Source organism: Colias philodice, chromosome 16 (genome assembly GCF_061535455.1).
Source record: "Colias philodice isolate Cphi_HAF_F1 chromosome 16, ilColPhil1 Martin Lab GWU primary, whole genome shotgun sequence".
In the NCBI taxonomy this organism is placed as follows: Eukaryota; Metazoa; Arthropoda; class Insecta; order Lepidoptera; family Pieridae; genus Colias; species Colias philodice.
This window is the reverse complement of record NC_143101.1, coordinates 1322462-1343259: the sequence shown is the minus strand read 5'-3', so window position 1 is coordinate 1343259 and position 20798 is coordinate 1322462. Positions and strand designations below refer to the sequence as shown.

The following is a 20798-nucleotide window of genomic DNA, read 5'->3' as shown; positions in this document are numbered from 1 at the left end:
GCGACCAAATTGTAATGAGCTTCATGTACAGTTTTCTTGGAACTGATATTGAATGCTTCTTGTAATTTGCTTTAACGATTCGACTTGATTCTATTAAATTGAAGACGTTAAATTAAACCACGAGGACTGGGATAATTATTTTGTGTTTTGAATTTTCCTTCCTTATTCTTTCTTAATAAAATACGAAATAAAAAAATATATTATTAAATAAATTAGATTAATTAAGGGTCTACTAGATTTTGAGTTCATTCGTTACATAAAATATAAAACCTACCTCATTATAATATTTATTAACATCTTGGCGTTGTTTATATTCTAACTAGCGGTCCGCCCCGGCTTCGCCCGTGGTACCTACATGCTTACGTTTTTTTTCATAAGAACCATCCTCGTACTTCAAGGAATAGATTCCGCTGCGCACGCGATGACAGAATTTTTATTAAGGATTTTTTTACACCTTGGGTTACAGTATTGCATTTTTGGTAAGGATCTCTATTTTTTTTTGAAAATGCAATATAGCCTATGTTGCTCAGTGAAGATGCAGCTTTCTAATGGTGAAAGAATTTTTAAAATCGGTCCAGTAGTTTATGCGTGAAAACCATACATACATACATACATAATTACAAACCTTTCCTCATTATAATATTAGTATAGATTATCGGTAAACTAATTAAATTTGTATTTCTTTCTTTCCAGATACGAATCTTCATTGCGCCTGAAGAATGAGTAAAGGGCAGTAGAGATGGCGGTGGGTCTCCTGTTCGGAGCGTTAGGCGCCCTTGCTTTGGTCACAAAGACTGGTAAGTTTATTTAATTTACTTCAAATACAAATTCAAATTATTTTTTTCTTTCTTTTACATTAGGTCTTAAACAAATTTGTGATTGGAACACTCCTAGTAAGCAAATAAAATGCTTGTAGAAGAATATCTAGGTTTTTCATTGGCGTTAAATAAACAACAAAACTCACAATCACGGTCAAAATTGTCCAACGCAAAACTCTGCCTACATCTACATTAGGCAGACTTTAGTAAATAGCATTCATTTTCCAAATAATCATGTAATCCACGAACATTAGTTTTAATATCCATAACGCACAAATACTCGAACATTTATCTTTAATTTCCGCCACGGATTCACAAAAGCATTCAAAGTCACGCAACCATTATGAATTTTTCCATCTAACATCGAAATTTTGGAAGTCATTCTATATAATGGAAGGTCTTGATTAAAGTGGTCACGATGTAATCCAGCTCGGATTTAACTGATCTCAGATTTCGTATAAAGTTGTTTTTAAATCTCTGCATTATTTTAAATTCAGATTAAAGTCCGAGTTTGTCGTAATGGTGCGATTCACTTGTATTAAGTTTTCTGTTTTGATGTCGCTCTTTATGGCTTTTCGCTTCGCTTCGCTAGAACGCCTTTACGAGTGTAGAAAAAAATATATTAGACAGACGAACTGACTGTATATATAAGAGCGAGCGCGCACGAGCAACTTTGTCTCCGCAACTATTTTGTCTCTCCCATCAGTTTGTATGGGGAGTTGCGTCGCTACGTGCGCGCACTTTCATACTAGCCCATGGGTGAAGAGACAAAATAGTTGCGGAGACAAAATAGTTGCGGAGACAAAGTTGCTCGTGCGCGCTCGCTCTAAATGGTCTATATGCTTGCCCGATTCTCACTGCGTTATTCACATCTCATGGCGTTTATTGTCACTTTTTTAAAAACCATAACTTTTTAAACTGAAACAGGCCCGAAATACGAACTGAATTTTACAGAAAAATGTAGGAAACGTAGTTCAATATAACTTTTTTATTTGAAAAATTGTTCTGTTAAGGTCCAATTACAGTGAAATCTTAATCTTAATACTATTATAAAGGCGAAAGTTTGTATGGATGTTTGTTAATCTTTCACGTAAAAACTACTGAACCGATTACAATGAAATTTAGCACACATATAGAGGGTAACTTGGATGTTAACATAGGATAGGTTTTATCCCGGAAATCCCACGGGAACGGGAACTATGCGGGTTTTCCTTTGAAAACGCGGGCGAAGCCGCGGGCAGAAATCTAGTAATACAAATAATATACCATCTTATTCAAGAATATTTACTGTACAAAAAAACACAAAATCCAACAAAATAGTCGTCTCTATAATTTCTACAAATACTAAAATTTTGTTACGAACTAAGCTATGTACAGACAACTCTTAACTCTGTTATTATACTACTAAAGTTAATGTTTGCATTACAATTCAAACAGTGTGGAATCTCTTTGAGTTGTATTTACAAGGGATGTACATTGTACAATCTCTAGAGATAACAAAAATATCTGAGGTAGATTTTTCTAGATTTTTACCTCATTAATTAAACGAAAACATTGTGTACATAAACATATAGAATAGAGATATATTTTTGTTTTTTATGTAACCTAAATGCGTTGTCATATTTTTTTATTTGTTTATTTTATTATAATGAAGTCCTCTATGAGTGTATGGAGAAGTTATATTTTGTATTTTATTTTCTAAATCTTTGTTGTTATAAATTTTAATAATGTTACTAAACTACTGAGTATCTTGTTTCTGTGTGTCTAGTAAATTATTAACATAAATATAAATAATTTGGAAAATCCAAAAGTGCACGCCTCATAATTTTTTTTTAATAATTATTTATTAATTATTATTTTTGTTTATTTAATAACAATTAAACCACATCGAATCAGACCCTGAAAAATGAAAGGGTTCTATTCCTGAGCATACTCAAGCGTAAGAGATAAAAAAAGACTCGATTAGTAAAGTATTTCGGTCGCTATCGTGTTAACAAGAAAAAGGATCCGCACATACAGACACACGGACGTCCAAGACAGAACTTTTTTAAACTGTTTTTTAACTAGTTTAAATAACAAAAATGACATCAAAAATATCATGAACGTTAAAAATAGTGTTTTTTCTTAATATGTGTGTGTATGTATTATCTTACAAGTGCAATGTATGATACATAAAGACATTTTAAGTTTGAAAAATCAGATGTTTTGCGCGAAGTGACAGTAGTACCCACCTCAACGCTTCGCTTATGAGGCGTGCAAAAGGGCGCAAAAAATAGAGCATTAAGTAAATTATTCAATGCCTAATTATAATTTTAGATGCCTAAAATATTCACTAATCTATCTTAATATGTAGCGTAACTGACAAACTGTATATTAAGTACATGTTTTGGCTCACAATATTTAATTTTATCAATGACAACATAAAAATATGTGTATTCATCAAATATGTGTGTAATTCGTCTTGGAATTACCAATTAATTAATATTACATATTACCTGATCTGTTCCAATTGTATCAAATTGAATAAGATTTTATTTTTAAAAAATACAAAATTTGAAAATCAGAAAATTGACTGGGCGCGGTTTTTATTTCTTCGCATCGTGTTAATTGTAATCTCTTACGTTATTAAACTAAAATAAAACGAATACTCTGCTATATTATAGGGGTTTATCATCGAGCTGAACGTAAAACAATGGCGATTTCTGCTTTAAGCAATTCTGAAAAACGTACAATATAACAAAGCCCCAATTACGTATTCTGTTTAACTTTTGATTAAACTAAACACTGTATGTTAATAAATTAATATTCGCTTCGACATCAAAGCGTAATGGATTGTTAACAATTTGTTATAATTAATTATATGTACTATCTACTATATACTGTATAATTTATACGTATTTATATGTATGGCTGGAAAGTAATTGAGTTTATTAAGGCCTCTGTGAAAAATCTTTCGTCTCGAATCATTCAACCTATAAAAAAAGGCGTTAAAATCCGATAAAATCCGTTCGTAAATGTCAATTATGTTTTTTGTGAAAATACAGATTAAAGTATTATATAAATATTAAAATATTAAATAAGGCTAAGGAATATTATATGCTAGCTGCGCTCCGCGGTTTCACCCGCGTGGCTCCGCTCTTGTTGGTCTAGTGTGATGATATATAGCCTATAGCCTTCCTCGATGAATGGGCTATCTAACACCGAAATAATTTTTCAAATCGGACCAGTAGTTCCTGAGATTAGCGCGTTCAAACAAACTCTTCAGCTTTACAATATTAGTATAGATATACTAAATAAAAAAAATCTTTAAGTTGAACATAATATAACAAGTATATAATATAACAATATAGTTAAACAAGAGACTCCGTTATGATTATTGATTACGACATAAAAATTTGATCGATTTCATTCTCGTATTATTAATAGAGTTTTCATTTAAAACATGTAATAATATTCTGGAAATACTGTTTTTATAATGAGAAAGAGTTTTTACTTCGTATGAAATAAATTGGATTTTAATTGCCACGTCTCTGGTTAGAAAAACAGAGACGATAATGGAATTAATTACATACGGTAGTTTTCATTATGCTCTCAAAGAGATTGCATGCATTTCTCCTTTTATTATAACAGTATTTTTTACAAATACATGGATATGAAAGACTTGATATAGATAGTTTATTTTAACAGCTCGTGAATTTCCTAGTGTTGAAAGAGATATTTTTTTTTTCATTTGTTTGTTTGTTACGATTGAGCTTAAAAACTATTAAACCGATTTTATAAATATTCCATTTGAATAACATAGGCTTATTTTTTTATTGCCTACTGAGTATGATCATTTTATGACGATGATAATGATGATGCCATAATTATAAATAGTTTATAATTTCTAGTGCTATCACAATCATGTGTTTTTGACTCAAAATGTTACTATAAAAACTCTTATACAAATACAAAAAAATACAGACGTTTTTAAATGTCCACAGGTTGTACAGACAACACGAACGGCCTGACCGACATGCAAGATGGGTACAGTGACGTGGAGCTCGGCCTGGCGCAGAGAGGTCCCTACTTCGACGTGGCGTACTCTAAAAATGTCACTGCCTTAGTGGGGAAGACAGCACAACTTAATTGTAGGGTCCATAATCTTGGGAACAGAACGGTACGTAGTGAACAGTAGACATTAATCTTATATATAAAAATGAATCGCAAAATGTGTTGGTAAGCGCATAACTCGAGAACGGCTGAACCGATTTCGATAATTCTTTTTTTATTATATTCCTTGAAGTACGAGGATGGTTCTTATGTAGAGAAAACGTAAACATGGACCCCAGGCGAAGCCGGGGCGGACCGCTAGTTATTAATAATAATTATTATTAGTTAATATAAAAGACTTCGTCTCTTTTGCAGCGTGGATGACAGAGACAATTTAACAAAAATATAAAACAAAATAATGAAATAAAAATATGTTTTTGTCATACTTTCAGGATAGAAGATTAAGCTTTAAGTTGTACTCGAACATTGTAATCGAATCTTTAATTTTTTACCAATATGTAGTAAAAAGTGGTGTTGATTTTGAAAATATTATATTTTATGACTCAAAGTAAAAAAGAGCATAATATAACAATTCACTTTTAATTTTATCGACTTTTTTAAATTTTATTGTGATGAGTTTGAGTTGCATCAGAAGTCAAAGTTTTCTCTCACGTCATGTCAAAGAACAGACACGGACATGAACATTATTACACAAAATAACAAAATTATAAACAAACATTATTCTTCTAGGTATCATGGATAAGGCACCGTGACATCCATCTCCTAACATCTGGGCGGATGACGTACACCTCCGACCAGAGGTTCATCAGTGTTCACAATCCTCACACCGAGGACTGGATACTGAAAGTGAGTACACTAGCTATGGTTTTATTGACGTGACAACGTCTTATAATTCGATAGAGCGGCTGCACGCACGAAAAAACATGACTCATGCGGCGTTATCTCGCTCTGAGGCGTTCCATGTAAGGCTTGATGTACAAGCGAGAGCGCGGAACGAGCGACAAAGAAGCACAATCGGACGTTGTCACGTTCAACTATCGTCAGTAAACCGACTTTACAGACAACCAATTTTTTTTTTGTAAATGAGGAAAGAAAAAAAATTACATCCATCCAAAATTATCTAAAATTACATTGTACAGAAATTGATTATAATGGAATAATTGTTAATAATCTAAATATGCGTATTTAATATTAATACAATCAATTTTTAAATTTCATCATTTCATTAATTGAAGGAAGTTGTATAATAATTATAATTGGTTTTCCTTTTTAAGTTTCGGGTAGGTACTTGTCTTTTATACAAAACTTAAATCTACGAATTTCCAATAAAAGCCATGAACCTACCACCGATTCAGAATTAAGTTTCTGTATCTAAGAATCGACCAGAAACTAGATAAATACTGTTTATTACACTGATGTTAACTTATTGTATTCGTTATTATAGTTGTAGACATTACACTCACAACTTTTCTGAACCCAAATACTGAATCAATCAATTTATAAACCGAATTATGTCATAAAGTAATTCACGTGGAAACGTTTTTATCTTTAATTTAGATGATAATGTACTTTCATTTTAATAATTCAGTTGACAATACCCTGGAGACAGATTGGTTCATGAATAAAAATCGGATGCCTATCAAAAATAGAATATTAAATTGATCCAAACTCAATAAATTATATCAATCCACTTATATCCCTTACATGACCGCCTCCTTGGTACAGTGGTTGACGCATGAGCGTAGAATCGAGGGGTCCTGGGTTCGATTCTCGGTGGAGACGAAGAAAAAAAAAAGTGTCTCGGTCAGAAGGCTGATCACCTACTTGTCCCTAAAGAAAATCGGCGATCAGTGAAACAGATGTATGGATAATGCATCTGCCCTTTACCCCACTTGGGGACATGGGACTTCACTTATCCCTTACATAATAGTTTACGAAACAGTAAAATGAACATTATTGTTAGAAAACTTAGTAATTAAACTAATAATATTCATTTGATTGATACCAAATTTTTTAAGGACGACGCTATTATCTATACTAATATTATAAAGCTGAAGAATTTGTTTGTTTGTTTGTTTGTTTGTTTGAACGCACTAATCTCGGGAACTACTGATCCGATTTCAAAAATTCTTTCGGTGTTAGATAGCCCATTTATCGAGGAAGGTTATAGGCTATTTTTCATCACCCTACGGGCAACAGGAGTGGAGCCACGGGGGTGAAACCGCGCGGAGCAGCTAGTGTATAATAAAATATCTATAAAATATGATGAATATGGTCTCATTAATAACGATTATTGTAAAACAAATTATTGAAGTGTAACTTATTTAGGCGCGTTGAGAGTAAAATTTCGCTTCATGGCAATACCGTCACGTCATTGAGTAAGGCGACGATTTTGGTATCTTTGAATCTTGCTAAAGAAGTTTCACTTCTGACGCGTGTGCTCAGCACACACGCTCATTTTTTACATGAAATATTCAAAATGAAGTTTAAGGTTAATTAAAAATTATTTCCACAGGTAAGATTCCCACAAAGAAGAGATTCTGGGATCTACGAGTGCCAAGTGGGCACCACTCCCCCTATTGGTCATCGGATGTACCTCTCTGTTGTGGGTTAGTAATATATCAGCAATTATAAACATTAAATTTACTATAATATTATAGCGACTTACTTGACTGACCGATTGGCGTTGGTAGTGACCCTGCCTTCCAAGGCAAACGTCGTGGGTTCGATTTCCACCCGGGGCAAATATTTGTGTGATGAACATAGATGTTTGCTCTGTGTCTGGGTATTGATTATCTATATAAGTATTTATTTAAAATAATATACGTCTATTTATCTGCCATCTAGTTTCCATAACACAAGCGAAAGCTTAGTATGGGATCAGATCGTGCCGTCAGCCGTGTTTGAAAATTGTCCTGAAATATTTATTTATTTTTAATAAACCCCAAATATTAACACGCTGGCAGTTCCAAACAAGATAATGTTCGAGCAATTTTGTTCACTCTTGAATGTTTTTTCTTATCTCTTTATACTACTTTAAAACTGTTCATAAGTTTAATCATACAATACTGTATCGTATGAAGAAATATAGACGTGTTATCTTACAAACTTTTCTGTTGTATTGTATTCAAACTTTTCAATCTCTAATTGAATACCTTCTTGAATCAGCATATAGGTAATTGAAATTGCTAATAAAATAAATAAAAAAATTGATGCTTCATGAAAATCCACTTTAAGTATGAGTATTGAAATTATTCAACTGACGTGAACTTAAATATTTTTTTATTGCATTACACTTCAAATACCAACCATTCCATGCAAGCAAAGGAACTTACATGTCTTTTAACCAAGCCAATATCCACAGAGCCACTCACAACCATCCTCGGAGGACCAGAGCTGTTCATAAACACCGAAAGCACGATCAACCTGACCTGCGTGGTGCAGCACTCGCCGGAACCGCCACCAGCAATACGGTGGACGCATAATGATGAGGTAAGTGTAGCGACACCTCGATCTGAATTTTTTTCGCTACAGAGCATATTATATGCAACTTTCCAAGCATCATTCAACGGGGCCTTAACGACCGGCCAGATGGAGAAATTCCACCTTCCTTCCTTCACAGTGGTGACCCCTGAAAGTTCACAAATCATTTTGTCCATCCATGATGTCCAAAGAAACAGTAGGTACTTACTGAAATATTATGGTAGAAATGTGAGAAAATAAAACGTAATATATTATGGTCGAAATGATAGACAACACGAGTACATTATGTTATCTATACATGAAAAAAATAATAAAATGAATCCAAAATATAGTGTGATATTATGATCTAACTAAAGATTTACAGTAATAAATAAGTGACCATGTAATGTAATATGTACAAAGCTAGTAAAGATTCGACGTAAAGATATGTTAATTAAAAACTGCTAAGTTGCTTTTATCTCTATATATTTTTTTATTGTTACTTTTTGCCACTAATCAACTCGGTACCTAAAACATATAATGCATATAATATTTCTCTTAGGTAACATAATATTAATAACATAATATTACCTAATCCATAAGCTAGCATCTAATATCAAAAATGAAGGTAGTTATAGCTTATATTATACATTGTTTGTATTTAAGCCAAAAGATGCCCAAGCCTTTCCATTTTCCTTTGTGCTATGATCCCTATCGTACCTTAGAAGCATTTGTATCAATAAATTTTGGCGCGTATCCGCTCTTATGATGTATCTCGATATCCGGGTTATTGGAAAATAGTAGTTTATTTATGTACGAGAAAAAAAAAAGGCTAGAAAGAAAATCATCTTATAAACATGTTAATTTATTTGGTTTACATATTTACCTGTGTATGAGGTTTCTAAAACCAAGGTGTACATTCTAACATCAATATCACAGGCAGTTAAATAACACTAGTAGATACAATTGCTGTTTAACCTACAAAAATTAAAGTCAGTCGTAAATAAAGACAACTTGTCTTTTCTTCCAATGTGCATGATTTATTTCAAACAACTTCCGCGTAAATATACTTCTGGAAGTCGATAAGATATACATCCACAGAATTACGCAATCAGAGCTCGAGAACCTTCGGCAAGCTTCATCGTTTTTATTTACCCCCTTGAAACGGTGCCAAAACGACCTCACTGGTCTGCCAGGAAATAAAATTGATGCCTCCACCATTGTTCAACTGATGGCCCAGTTTTAAAGTCGCCGTGTGATATTGACATACCTAAACATGTCTGGGTGATAGAGGCCGCTTTTGAGGCAAATGTTTGTGACATCTGTGGTGATGGACATGATTTTGAAGATTCTAATGTTTGTTGAAAATTGTTTCTAGTAGAACTAAAAATTCTGGAAAACAGTCCCATCACATTCGATTCAACTTTGAAATTCATATCAAATAAGGCTACCTTTGTGTGTCTAGATGAGAAACCTGATTAAAATAATATTTCCCAGCAGTTTTCTTTACTGGTAAGTTTTATACACGGTTCTGCATATCGTAATATCACATTGCCATTATCTTTTTTATGTCGCAGTCAAAAATATAGTCTCAATCTCGCCATGTAATCTCTTTGCTGTTCTCCAGAATTTTTCCAGAATATTCGAGAACAAAATGTCGACTCAAGTTTGCCTGCATCATACTTAAGCTTTCCCTGGCGTTTCAATAAAGATTTTACGAGTTATCTGAATTCTGTACAAATGTCTGCTTTTAAACATTCCCAGAATAAAATTATACGTGAAATATTTTACAAGAAATAACAACATAATATTTATGGCACCGTTTGATGGCGGAATAACCTTGTTATTATTCGGAGAAGGAAGATTTAACTATGTTTAAATCATCAAAAATTATTTACGTGAAAATATTTTCTATTACAATAATAATTTCCTATCTGTTCTATAATAACCCGTTCTATTCATTACGCACTGTGTTGTCTTCTTATATGTATTTAAGAGGAATGAGAATTGTTACAGTCAGAATGTAGGATTCAACCAATATATTTTAGTTTTTAGAACTTCGTTAATCTTAAATCTCAATTCCAAATTTTCCTTACAATTTTACCAACCATTCTTAAAGCATCATTAACCAAACATGAATCATCGTTTTATATCAGGTTCGTTGTTATTAAACATCGTTGTTAAGTACATCAACATACAACATATATTAACTATATAGGTTAAGTAATTCTACTTCCTGCTTCAATGTTCATATTACTTACTCTTCAAAATCCATGTATTTCAATGTATTTGTAATCACATTTTTACCGACTACAACCACTTAATTTCATCCAATCAACTACCTAGGTATACTTATAGGTTAAATTTCCAGTTTGTTAACTTCTTTCTTTTATTTATCTCCCTAACTTTTCGAATATTACCCATATTTAAGATCTTCCTAGATCCTTATAATTAATCTAAGGGCATCATTAAACACACACAAATCATCCTCTCCATCGTTCCATCAAGTAACTCTATAATTAACTATATAGGTTACACATCCAGTATATTCATTACATGCCAATCGACGACCCACGCGCGACCGCTCTATTAAACTTTGTTTGAACTGCTTTCGCTCATTTGCGCTAGCTATTACGGGAACATCGCCAATAGGTTCTGTATTCATGCCTTTAATAATATTATATTTAAGTTTTAAGCCTTAGTAGTCCTGTTTCTTTGATCAAGATGATGTTTTCAAGTTTCACGAAATAATCTTAACGGATTTGAATTTTTGGTGAAGATAAATTCACATCTGAAGTGAAGATAAGTGAAGATAAGTTCTGTATTCATGCCTTTAATAATATTATATTTAAGTTTTAAGCCTTAGTAGTCCTGTTTCTTTGATCAAGATGATGTTTTCAAGTTTCAAGTTCTGTATTCATGCCTTTAATAATATGTCGGCGCAACGACGATAAACGACTACCCTCAAACTACTAAATAATTAAAACTAGCTAAAGTTTACTTTGATCTTTTTAAATAAGTGGTTGATTCATTAATCAACCACTAATGAAATAATTAAATTAACGAAATAATTAATGTTTGTTAAAACTGATGAAAATTCATTGTAAAAATTCGAGTGGCAACACTCAAACTAATTCTTGTGAGTCATTGTTTGCTTTAAATACGAGCGACCGACGGCACAGAGCACATTCACTCGCCGGCCGTTGGAGCGTTCGGACCTCTCTCTATAATTTCCACGTAGATTAAAAAGGCAGTAAAAATACCCACAGGCCACAGGCGTTCTACTTGGAGTATGAGCGCCTGCTCTGATGATGGTGACGTCAGAATTGCTGGCGTCACTCTTTTAAAAATAGCCTTCGGGCCCTTCTTCCGTCATCAGAAGTTGGATAGAATTCAAGGCTTGAAATTGAATTTCAAGCTCTCTATTCTTAAATGTTAACGTTTACGTAGTTTTGTAACGGCATACTGGCGTTTGTATTTTTTCGTGCGTTGTGTAAAGTAAAAGTTTGTTACGTGGATTATTGTAACGGGAGTGTAGTTCATCGAAGGAATTGTGTGTGTTATCTGAGCTGCGCCTCTCTTTGTGATAAGCATAAATCTACGAGAACCTCCGAGAAATCTACGAGAACCTCCGAGAAATCTACGAGAACCTTCGAGAATCTGCCTATATCACAAATGAGTAGGTGTTGATCACATGATACGCGAACGGTCTGTCTCTGTCATGTGGAGTGTTCAGTATTCTGAAAGGTCAGTGTGGCCGAGGCAGTGTGTTTTTGAAATCCCGAGATGAACTACCGTAGTGTTGTAATACGAGAAAAGGCGTACGAGGACGTACGATTGTCAATATGGCCGTGTTAGACTTAAAATCTACGAGAACCTTCGAGAACCTCCGAGAAACTACGAGACTCTCCGAGAACCGACACAAAATACGCCGAGAATCTTTCTCTTCTTCTTTGTCGATTCACTCTTGTCAAAGTGGTCGTGGTCACGTTGAGACATCCACATCGGTTGTGGAGGTGGACACAGCTTTCCGCACGATCTCCCGCCATGTCTTCCTGTTACTAGACTGTCTGGTGCAGTCTGATACACAAATTCCTATAGCAGATTTCACTTGGTCGGTCCAGCGCATTAGTGACCTGCTTTTACAACGAGACATTTACAACGAGGCTGGTGCAGAGCGCGCACCGCCTGTCAGTATGGCCGTGTCGGCGCAACGACGATAAACGACTACCCTCAAACTACTAAATAATTAAAACTAGCTAAAGTTTACTTTGATCTTTTTAAATAAGTGGTTGATTCATTAATCAACCACTAATGAAATAATTAAATTAACGAAATAATTAATGTTTGTTAAAACTGATGAAAATTCATTGTAAAAATTCGAGTGGCAACACTCAAACTAATTCTTGTGAGTCATTGTTTGCTTTAAATACGAGCGACCGACGGCACAGAGCACATTCACTCGCCGGCCGTTGGAGCGTTCGGAGCTCTCTCTAAAATTAGTAATTTCGACGTGAAATAAAAAAGGCAGTAAAAATACCCACGGGCGTTCTACTCCGAGTATGAGCGTCTGCTCTGATGATGGTGACGTCAGAATCGCTGACGTCACTCTGTTTAAAAATAGCCTTTGGGGCCCTTCTTCCGTCAAATATTATATTTAAGTTTTAAGCCTTAGTAGTCCTGTTTCTTTGATCAAGATGATGTTTTCAAGTTTCACGAAATAATCTTAACGGATTTGAATTTTTGGTGAAGATAAATTCACTTCTTCATTTAACACATTACAGCCTAAGTGTAGGTGTTTTTGAATTTATTAATTTATTAGACTGCACATAGACACACACATACGCACTGATTCCATTAATTACTTAGATATACTTTCGTACAATATGAAAATTTTCATTATTAATTTAGTTACTTTGCATTATAAATCAATGTATGCCGTTTGCATCAGAATATTGAAAAATAGAGTGCTGTCATTAGTTCCTCTTTGATAGCACTAAGCAAACACTCAGATCATCATTCGCTAGAATTCATACCTTTAAAAATTCTCCATTTTATTCGTACATTTCAACGATTTTAAACGTGTCTAGCTGCAGTCCCAATAAATCCAGTTTAAAAGACAGATGCCAATATTCAGTATGAACATTGCTTTTACTAGTGTTATTCAACTAAAAGTCTTGATTATTTAGTAAAATTCAGACTAGCTTTCCGCCCGCAGCTTGCCCTATGTTTCCGTGGGATTTCCCGGTTAAAAACTGTCCTATATCCTTTTTCAGTTGGTAAACTAAATTTGTATCAAAATTCATAGTTTCGGTGGTTAAAGTAACTAGAAGACACCGACAGACAGACAGACTGAGTTAATTTCGCATTTTAATATTAGGTAGGTAGTTACATATTATTATATTTTAATTATACCTCAATATAATTGTCTTATTTGAAAATGCATGAATATAATTTGTATGAACTTATCTTCCTCATTTGAATTCGTTGTTTTCTTAAAGTGGAAAGGAATCAAAGAAACTGATGTTATACCAAGAACAACTACAGAGTTGCTTTTCCTTGTAGAAACTGCTTTCCAAACTGGTGGTAAATATTATCTATGTATTTTGATGATTCAAACGTGCTTCTAACAACTAGAAATACTTGCCAAAATTTCTCTGAAGAAACTGTTTTTCGAACTGCCACGAGCCACCGTTTCTTCGAAAAACCTTTTTTATCCATCGATCTCGAATTTTTTTTCCAAGTATCGGAACGACAGGAAATTTTAGTATCTTATTTTTAATATTTTGAACAATTTTACAAAATTTCGGTTGGATAGAAATTTTGGTCGTGGTCGTCGACGTCGTTGGTACTGTGACCAAAACCTTAGGAAAACTAGCTTATATCAATTAGTATCGACACCGGATTCTATTGTTTAGCGTTTCTGCCATTTGTCCTGAGGCTCTGGTAATTAATAACGCATGTAGGGTATGATGCTAAAGGAAGTGTATTTGAATATCTAACTGTTTGAGTTTACCTGATACTTACATAAGCATGAATAATAGGACACGCAACCATATCCTAAAATGCGGTTTGTACTTCTGTTAACATTGTTACAGAAAGGGAAAGGTTCAACACGTGTATTTTGGTTATATATTTGATTACAACAACTTCAATATTATCATTCTGTTTCAACACAGATCGAGTCTTATCTCGTTTATGCTAAGAAGAACACATTTGACATTCATCTAATTGCTAATTGCTAGCAGATTCTTAGCAATTCCTTTTTTTGTAAGATGACCATTTTCTTCGTCATTTTACGACCTTGCAACAAAAAAATTCAAATAATTAGTTATTTTTTCAACTGGTAAATGATTCATATGGCCTCTTTTTAACATTCGAATCAAAATTCATATTATCATAATATTATGTTTCACCAAAAGTCACTTTTTAGCCCCGTAGTTCAATCTCTACAATAATAAATTGTTATAATGATGATTCATTTAGATGTATCTCTGCTATAGCAAGTTTTCAATTTTATAACCGTTATTGGACGTCAATTCCTTTTCCAATGTTTCAACGTCACATTCAATCTCCTTTTCAAAACCAATCACCAAACGTATAAAAGATGCATCCAAGACATTTCATACGTCGAATCGGCTCCATTCCACTCGAACATTGATATCCAAAAGCTATAAAAGATTGATAGGTATTCATATAAAACATTGCAAATACGTGTTTCAAGAAATTGATTCTGAGTCAGTGATACATGCGTGAAATTGAAATGAGGATAGCTTACGAATCGCGGTCTGTATGATATGAACCTATTACTATAAAGTACGTACTCTTTTGTATTCGTGGAAAGAAATGTACGTGAAGCCATCTGTAAACTTTGCTATTGCAGCATATTTTATGAGGTTATATTTGACGGCATTAGTTTGCTATGACGAAATTTATTTCGTGATTTAATTTTATTACGTAAGCGAATAATCTTTAATAGTTCTTACGCCTTTCTGTTTTTGTTTTTATTTGGATTTGGATTGAAGATAAATTAGAGAAACAATTGAATGAATGAATCAATTGACTAATAACATGGAAATGTTACTCGCAAACAAATTAATATATTTTTTATACATATTTTCTCAAATAGAGTACAAAATCCATACACAAACAAATGCGAAAGTAACTCTTTCTGTCTATCTGTTACTCAATCACGCCTTAACTACTGAACCAATTTGCATGAAATTTGGTATAGGGATATTTTGATACCCGAGAAAGGATATAGGATAGGTTTTATCCCGGAAATCCCACGGGAACGGGAACTATGCGGGTTTTTCTTTGACTGCGCGGGCGATGCCGCGGGTGGAAAGCTAGTACAATATATTTTTTCAAGACAGTAAAAAAGAACCACTAACTTTTTGTGCATAATATTAAACGACTTACGAGTCAGGAAATTGCCAAAATGTTCCGTTTCTGATCCGGATATTAAGAAATTTTGAAAATATCTCGTCACTGCAATGGTACTGTTTTGATTTTATGACTTGGGGTTTATCTTCAATGTTCAGATATTATACGACTTTTAAGGGAATAAGAAAATATGGTTTGAGTTGTATGTGTTCGTTGCCTCTTGTGTTAGAAATATTTAGAAATTTAGCATAAATGTTAATAAATGTTAAAGGCATTTTAAATACTACAAAAGAATGTTGTTTTATGAATATAGGTATTTATTTTACCTTTCTAACTATATTATATAATATTAGATTGATTCATCCGAAATTGTTTTGAAGATAACATTAATTTACAAATTAATTTATAATATTACTTCAGACTATTGATTAACCATTATTTCGTTAGAAAATAATGTACACCTAACAATGCTTGAATGCATTGACTGATAACTAGTAAAGTAATAATAAATATAAAAAAAGACGTGTGGCACTCGGGGACTGCCGCGGTAAAGATTGCATAGCGTGCCTTCAAGCCACACCTCCGCGCTCGTCGGAGTGGGGAGAGGTTTTTTTCGTTACGGAATTTCTGGATTCGGTCCCCGCGCTCAAGGCCCGCGATAGAAGCTATGCAATAGCTTAAAAAGCTTATTACAGAAAGTTAAAATTAACTAAAACCTACTTGCCCTTAAAACCCTACCTGTCATAAAAATAACTCCACCGACCAAAATTTCATTGTGACCAACATTCCATACAAAAGCAACAATAAACAACCTCTATGGTCGGTCAAAAACTAGACACATATTAGTAAAAACCTATCAAGATACCAGGTGGAGCCGTCAAGACCCTTTTCAAATAAAAATACGTCCATGACTTATGTCCTTTTCAACAAGGGCCTGCTACTGAAGTATTTTCCAAAGAAATAAGCCTCTTATAAAAAGTACCCTTTATGTATCTTGTAATTTTTATGAAAAATATTGTACGGAAATAGGTTTACAGCTTTTTATTTATTTATTTATTTATTTAAATAGGTACACATTACAGCTGAAAATTTGACTAATAATTATACACAAATTTAATCACATGTTGGGGTAAAATGCCAGCCAAATTGTATGTACACAGCACAATTGAGGATAAAAAAAAAATTATTAAAAATTACATTATTTAGCACAATTCATAGATCAAGTAAAATATTTCTTTTTAAAATATACATGTCATTAAATACATTGAATCTAAATCATAGTACAAAATACAAATAAATATCACATCAATATAGCTACAATATAATAAATCATTTTGGTTGAGTTCTGAAATCATCTAAGTTAAAAATTGATGGGAAGCTGTAGAAGGTATTTTAATAGAGCGTCCTCAGTAAATAAGGCTTATGTATTTATATTGAGTGGATTCCTTTTTTTGAAAATGGTGAATTCGTATCTTTTCTAATTTATAACGTGCATAATTTATTTAACTGCCTACTACGAAATATCATCATGATCAACAACGATAAACGTAGTTTATAATTCAGAGTTGGGTTAGTTTCCCAACTTCTGGATATTATTTTGTTCAGCGTATCTGACATTTAACACACACAAAACAATGAATAATGTATTTATTTAATAATAAATATATATATCAACGACTTTATCAGCAAGTCGTGAAATTGCCCATTATTTTCGTTATATTCGGGTTGTTTGCGGATAAAAATAAGCCAAAATATGTAAGCATTTAATATAAAAAGTTACAAGGCTAAAATTTGTCACAAAATCATGCATTTTTGAAGTGAAACTTCTTTATCGGGGTTGGAAAAAAATTTAGTGTAACATTTTTTCGTTACGCGTGACATTTTTGCGTAACGCGCCATCTTTTTCTTATCCCTACCACGCGTGATTGTTGCATATACAGTAAATTATTTTTGAAAAATAAGGTGATAAAGAAGTTTCACATCTTACGTGTGTACACGCACACATTTTTTTTTCATCATAGACTTATGTTTAAAAATGATTATTCATTGAATGTATATATTATTATATTATGTTCGGTGAATTTTATCTAAACGCGTTATAATTTTATAAAGGTCTGCTAATCCAATAAGAGAAGATAAAATTAAAAAAATTTATGTGGGTTACACATGTTGCTGTAATAAAAATTGTTATAATAAGCGCTTCCCTATCGACAATAAAACAATAATTTCTTCATGACTTATTGTATAGTGTAAATGGGTGTTTTTTTGTTTTTTAAACTATGTATATATGTATTATTGTTTAGTATTTTCTTGTGTTTAATTTTACGCAAGAAGGAATTAAACATGTACAAATTAAAGACTTTAATGGTTTTTAAGCCCGATTAAAATCCGTAGGTAGTCTTTATTGTTATTTTACATCCTTCTCTTTTGACCAGCATATCCTGAAAGTAGACCATATGTATTAAATTTTTCTTCTTCCCCAGGAGATAAACTACGACTCCCCTCGCGGTGGGGTGTCCGTGATCACCGAGAAGGGAGAGATGACCACCTCCCACCTCCTGGTGCAGAAGGCGAGAGGCTCTGACTCAGGACGGTACACCTGCGCACCAGCCAACGCCAACCCTAGATCTGTTCTCGTCCATGTACTTAGTGGTAAGACTTGCTTTTTATCTTTTTAATTTTACCTATAGCACTAAGGTTTCACATACATATTCAATGCTGAAAGAATTTTTGAAATTGTCCCAGTAGTTTCTGAGATTAACGCGTTTAAATAAACGAAAAAGAGTTCCAGCTTTATATTATTAGTACCGGTATAGGTCTTATAATATCCGGTAAATAATGTTCACATAAAATCTTGGTGTAATAAGGAATAGCAAAAATCATCTGTACATCGCTACATACTTTCGCATTTACCTACATAAGTAAATGAACAAATTATTCAGCCAAATACCGAGAAAGCAATCGACTTATCAACTTAATTTCAACCACAAATTAAATTTGAATTTCAAAAATATACTTTACAATAATAATATGATCACACAAAAGTATTATTCAACACTAATTGTAATTACTTTTTCATGATATGTATCAAATCTTTCAATAGCAAAACTTTCATCTGGATCGCTCCCAAAAATGCACAGTAAATTGACGCGAATTTCATTCCGACTATAAACGCGAAACGAAACTTTCGGCCGATAAAAATTTTATAGTTTTTGTTTCCAAGTTGTTAAACGCACATGTAAAATGTTAGATTGGTTCGATAGTATTAGAACATGTTTTCGTTTAATTTGGATAATTGTTTTTTCTAGACGAAGTTTTTAATATTGGTTTTCATGGAACTTAATATTTCATAGAGCGTTGTAATTTCTGATGAAATGGTAAATGATATTATAGATATATTGGAATAAGTCTCATATTCTTTGAAATAGTTTTGTTTGATTTCATAAGAATTTAAGCATGTAAAGATGAAGAATACCATGAAATTCAAGACGACGAAAAAGAAAATTACCATCCTAATCATAATATTACCTAGACATCCAAGCAAAATATCCCTACTATTTCCACTATACCGTCGCATTTCTATATTAATTATTTCATTTGCAATATAGAATAACGAGCTCTAATTCCAGCTTTTAGGTGCATCTCTTATACATTAATCAATTTGCGTGATGAAAGCAAAGGGAAAATCCAATTGCTTTTGGGAGCACATACTATGTTCGCATTGAATCTCGCTTGCACGAGAATGGTTCCTTCCTAAAAGACCCATGATATAGTATTTCTGGTTTCTACGTTCTAAACGTTTAGGATAGTCAAAAGATTTGAACTATTATAGAAAGGTAAAGTTATTGTTGTATGTTTGTGTGTGTTGAAATGAATGGTTCTTTTTTTTCTTTCGAAAATAGGTTGTTAAACCATAGTAGCACGAAAAGATAGTAGTTCCTGCACTTTTTATTCCGTTTTTTGATAAAATAAGCTGTGCCAAGAATAAGGTATCTACGGTATATAAGTTTTAGATAGTGAAAACATTTGAAACCCATATACCTGCCCTTTCTTGTTTAGTTTTAAATTTCCTTTTGGTAAATAAGTTCAACCTATACAGCAATATAAGGTTTCACGAATTTCAAAATATATCACCTCGCCGCTGTTTTGTTTTACAACACGGAGTTTTTTACTTACAGATGGCTCGTTTAATTTTATTTACATTTATTCACATGATTTATATTATATTATTTACTTTGAGGCAGTCTACCCTTCTAGTTTTCAAATGCCAATCAATTTATTTCACTTCAATCGTGGTTTTAATTCTCATTTTTTTAAACTATATTTTTATAAATATTATATAAACTACTAATATTTTAAAGCTGAAGATTTTGTTTTTTGTTGTTTGATTGAATGCGCTAATCTCAGGAACTACTGGTCTGATTTGAAAAATTATTTCAGTGTTAGATGGTATATTTATAGAAAAAGGCTATCAATTCACTAAGTCCAGTAGAAGCGGGGCTTTGCTGGTAAAACAGCTACTAAAATATAAGACAAAACATCTGGTAGAGTTTCGTAACAGATCCCAAAAAGTTTTCATTAGAAAAGTACTACATTTTAATACCTAGGTACTTACCTCATAAAATCACTAAAGATAATATGTACAGAATATTCTAAGTTTCCCTTTGTTTCAGGAGAGCACCCAGCAGCAATGCAGCATGGGGGTCAGTTACGCCTGCAGTACCCGCTGTCGGCAGCCCTACTCAGCGTCATTGTAGCCCTTATGGGTTGCTAGTACTCAAATAAACTAATATTTTTAATTTTAGGGCTGGCACAATAGATCGAGACCATTTTTTTCTAGAGAAAATTGACATTGAAATATTAGCTTATTTTTCAGCCCGTTTGTATTTGGTTTTATTTTAGGATTAATATATAATTTAAACCAGGGTTAGTAAGCGTTTTATATAATCACAAAAAAACTATTTGTAATATCTTCGCCATTTTAAAGTTAAGTATGATATGACCAATTAGTTTGTTCATCAATAAAATGTAATCTTTAAAAATATCGATGTACGAATACTAAAAGGTATATACATAATT

The 20798-nt window shown here is 32.9% G+C and overlaps 1 protein-coding gene across 2 annotated transcripts; it reads left to right on the top strand.

Annotated features, from left to right (window-relative positions):
- Positions 1–692: 692 nt before the first annotated feature.
- On the top strand, positions 693–20691 carry LOC149481429 (zwei Ig domain protein zig-8-like). Of its 2 annotated transcripts, none has more exons than XM_089705033.1 (7): positions 693–797; positions 4802–4977; positions 5601–5717; positions 7387–7480; positions 8236–8363; positions 18203–18371; positions 20396–20691. In XM_089705033.1, the coding sequence occupies exons 1-7, from the start codon at positions 740–742 to the stop codon at positions 20491–20493; spliced, it is 840 nt and encodes a 279-aa protein (XP_089561159.1). In that variant the 5' UTR covers positions 693–739; the 3' UTR covers positions 20494–20691. The 2 variants fall into 2 exon arrangements, with proteins under 2 accessions (XP_089561159.1, XP_089561158.1); XM_089705032.1 differs by having other exon boundaries at positions 20393–20691.
- The last annotated feature ends 107 nt before the right edge of the window (positions 20692–20798 follow it).

Bases quoted from the DNA above. Each gene is read 5' to 3' on its own strand.
- LOC149481429 (XM_089705032.1), top strand. From the start codon at position 740: ATGGCGGTGGGTCTCCTGTTCGGAGCGTTAGGCGCCCTTGCTTTGGTC. The intron at 798-4,801 runs GTAAGTTTATTT...AAATGTCCACAG, and splicing joins TGCTTTGGTCACAAAGACTG to GTTGTACAGACAACACGAAC. The intron at 8,364-18,202 runs GTAAGTGTAGCG...CTTCTTCCCCAG, and splicing joins GGTGGACGCATAATGATGAG to GAGATAAACTACGACTCCCC.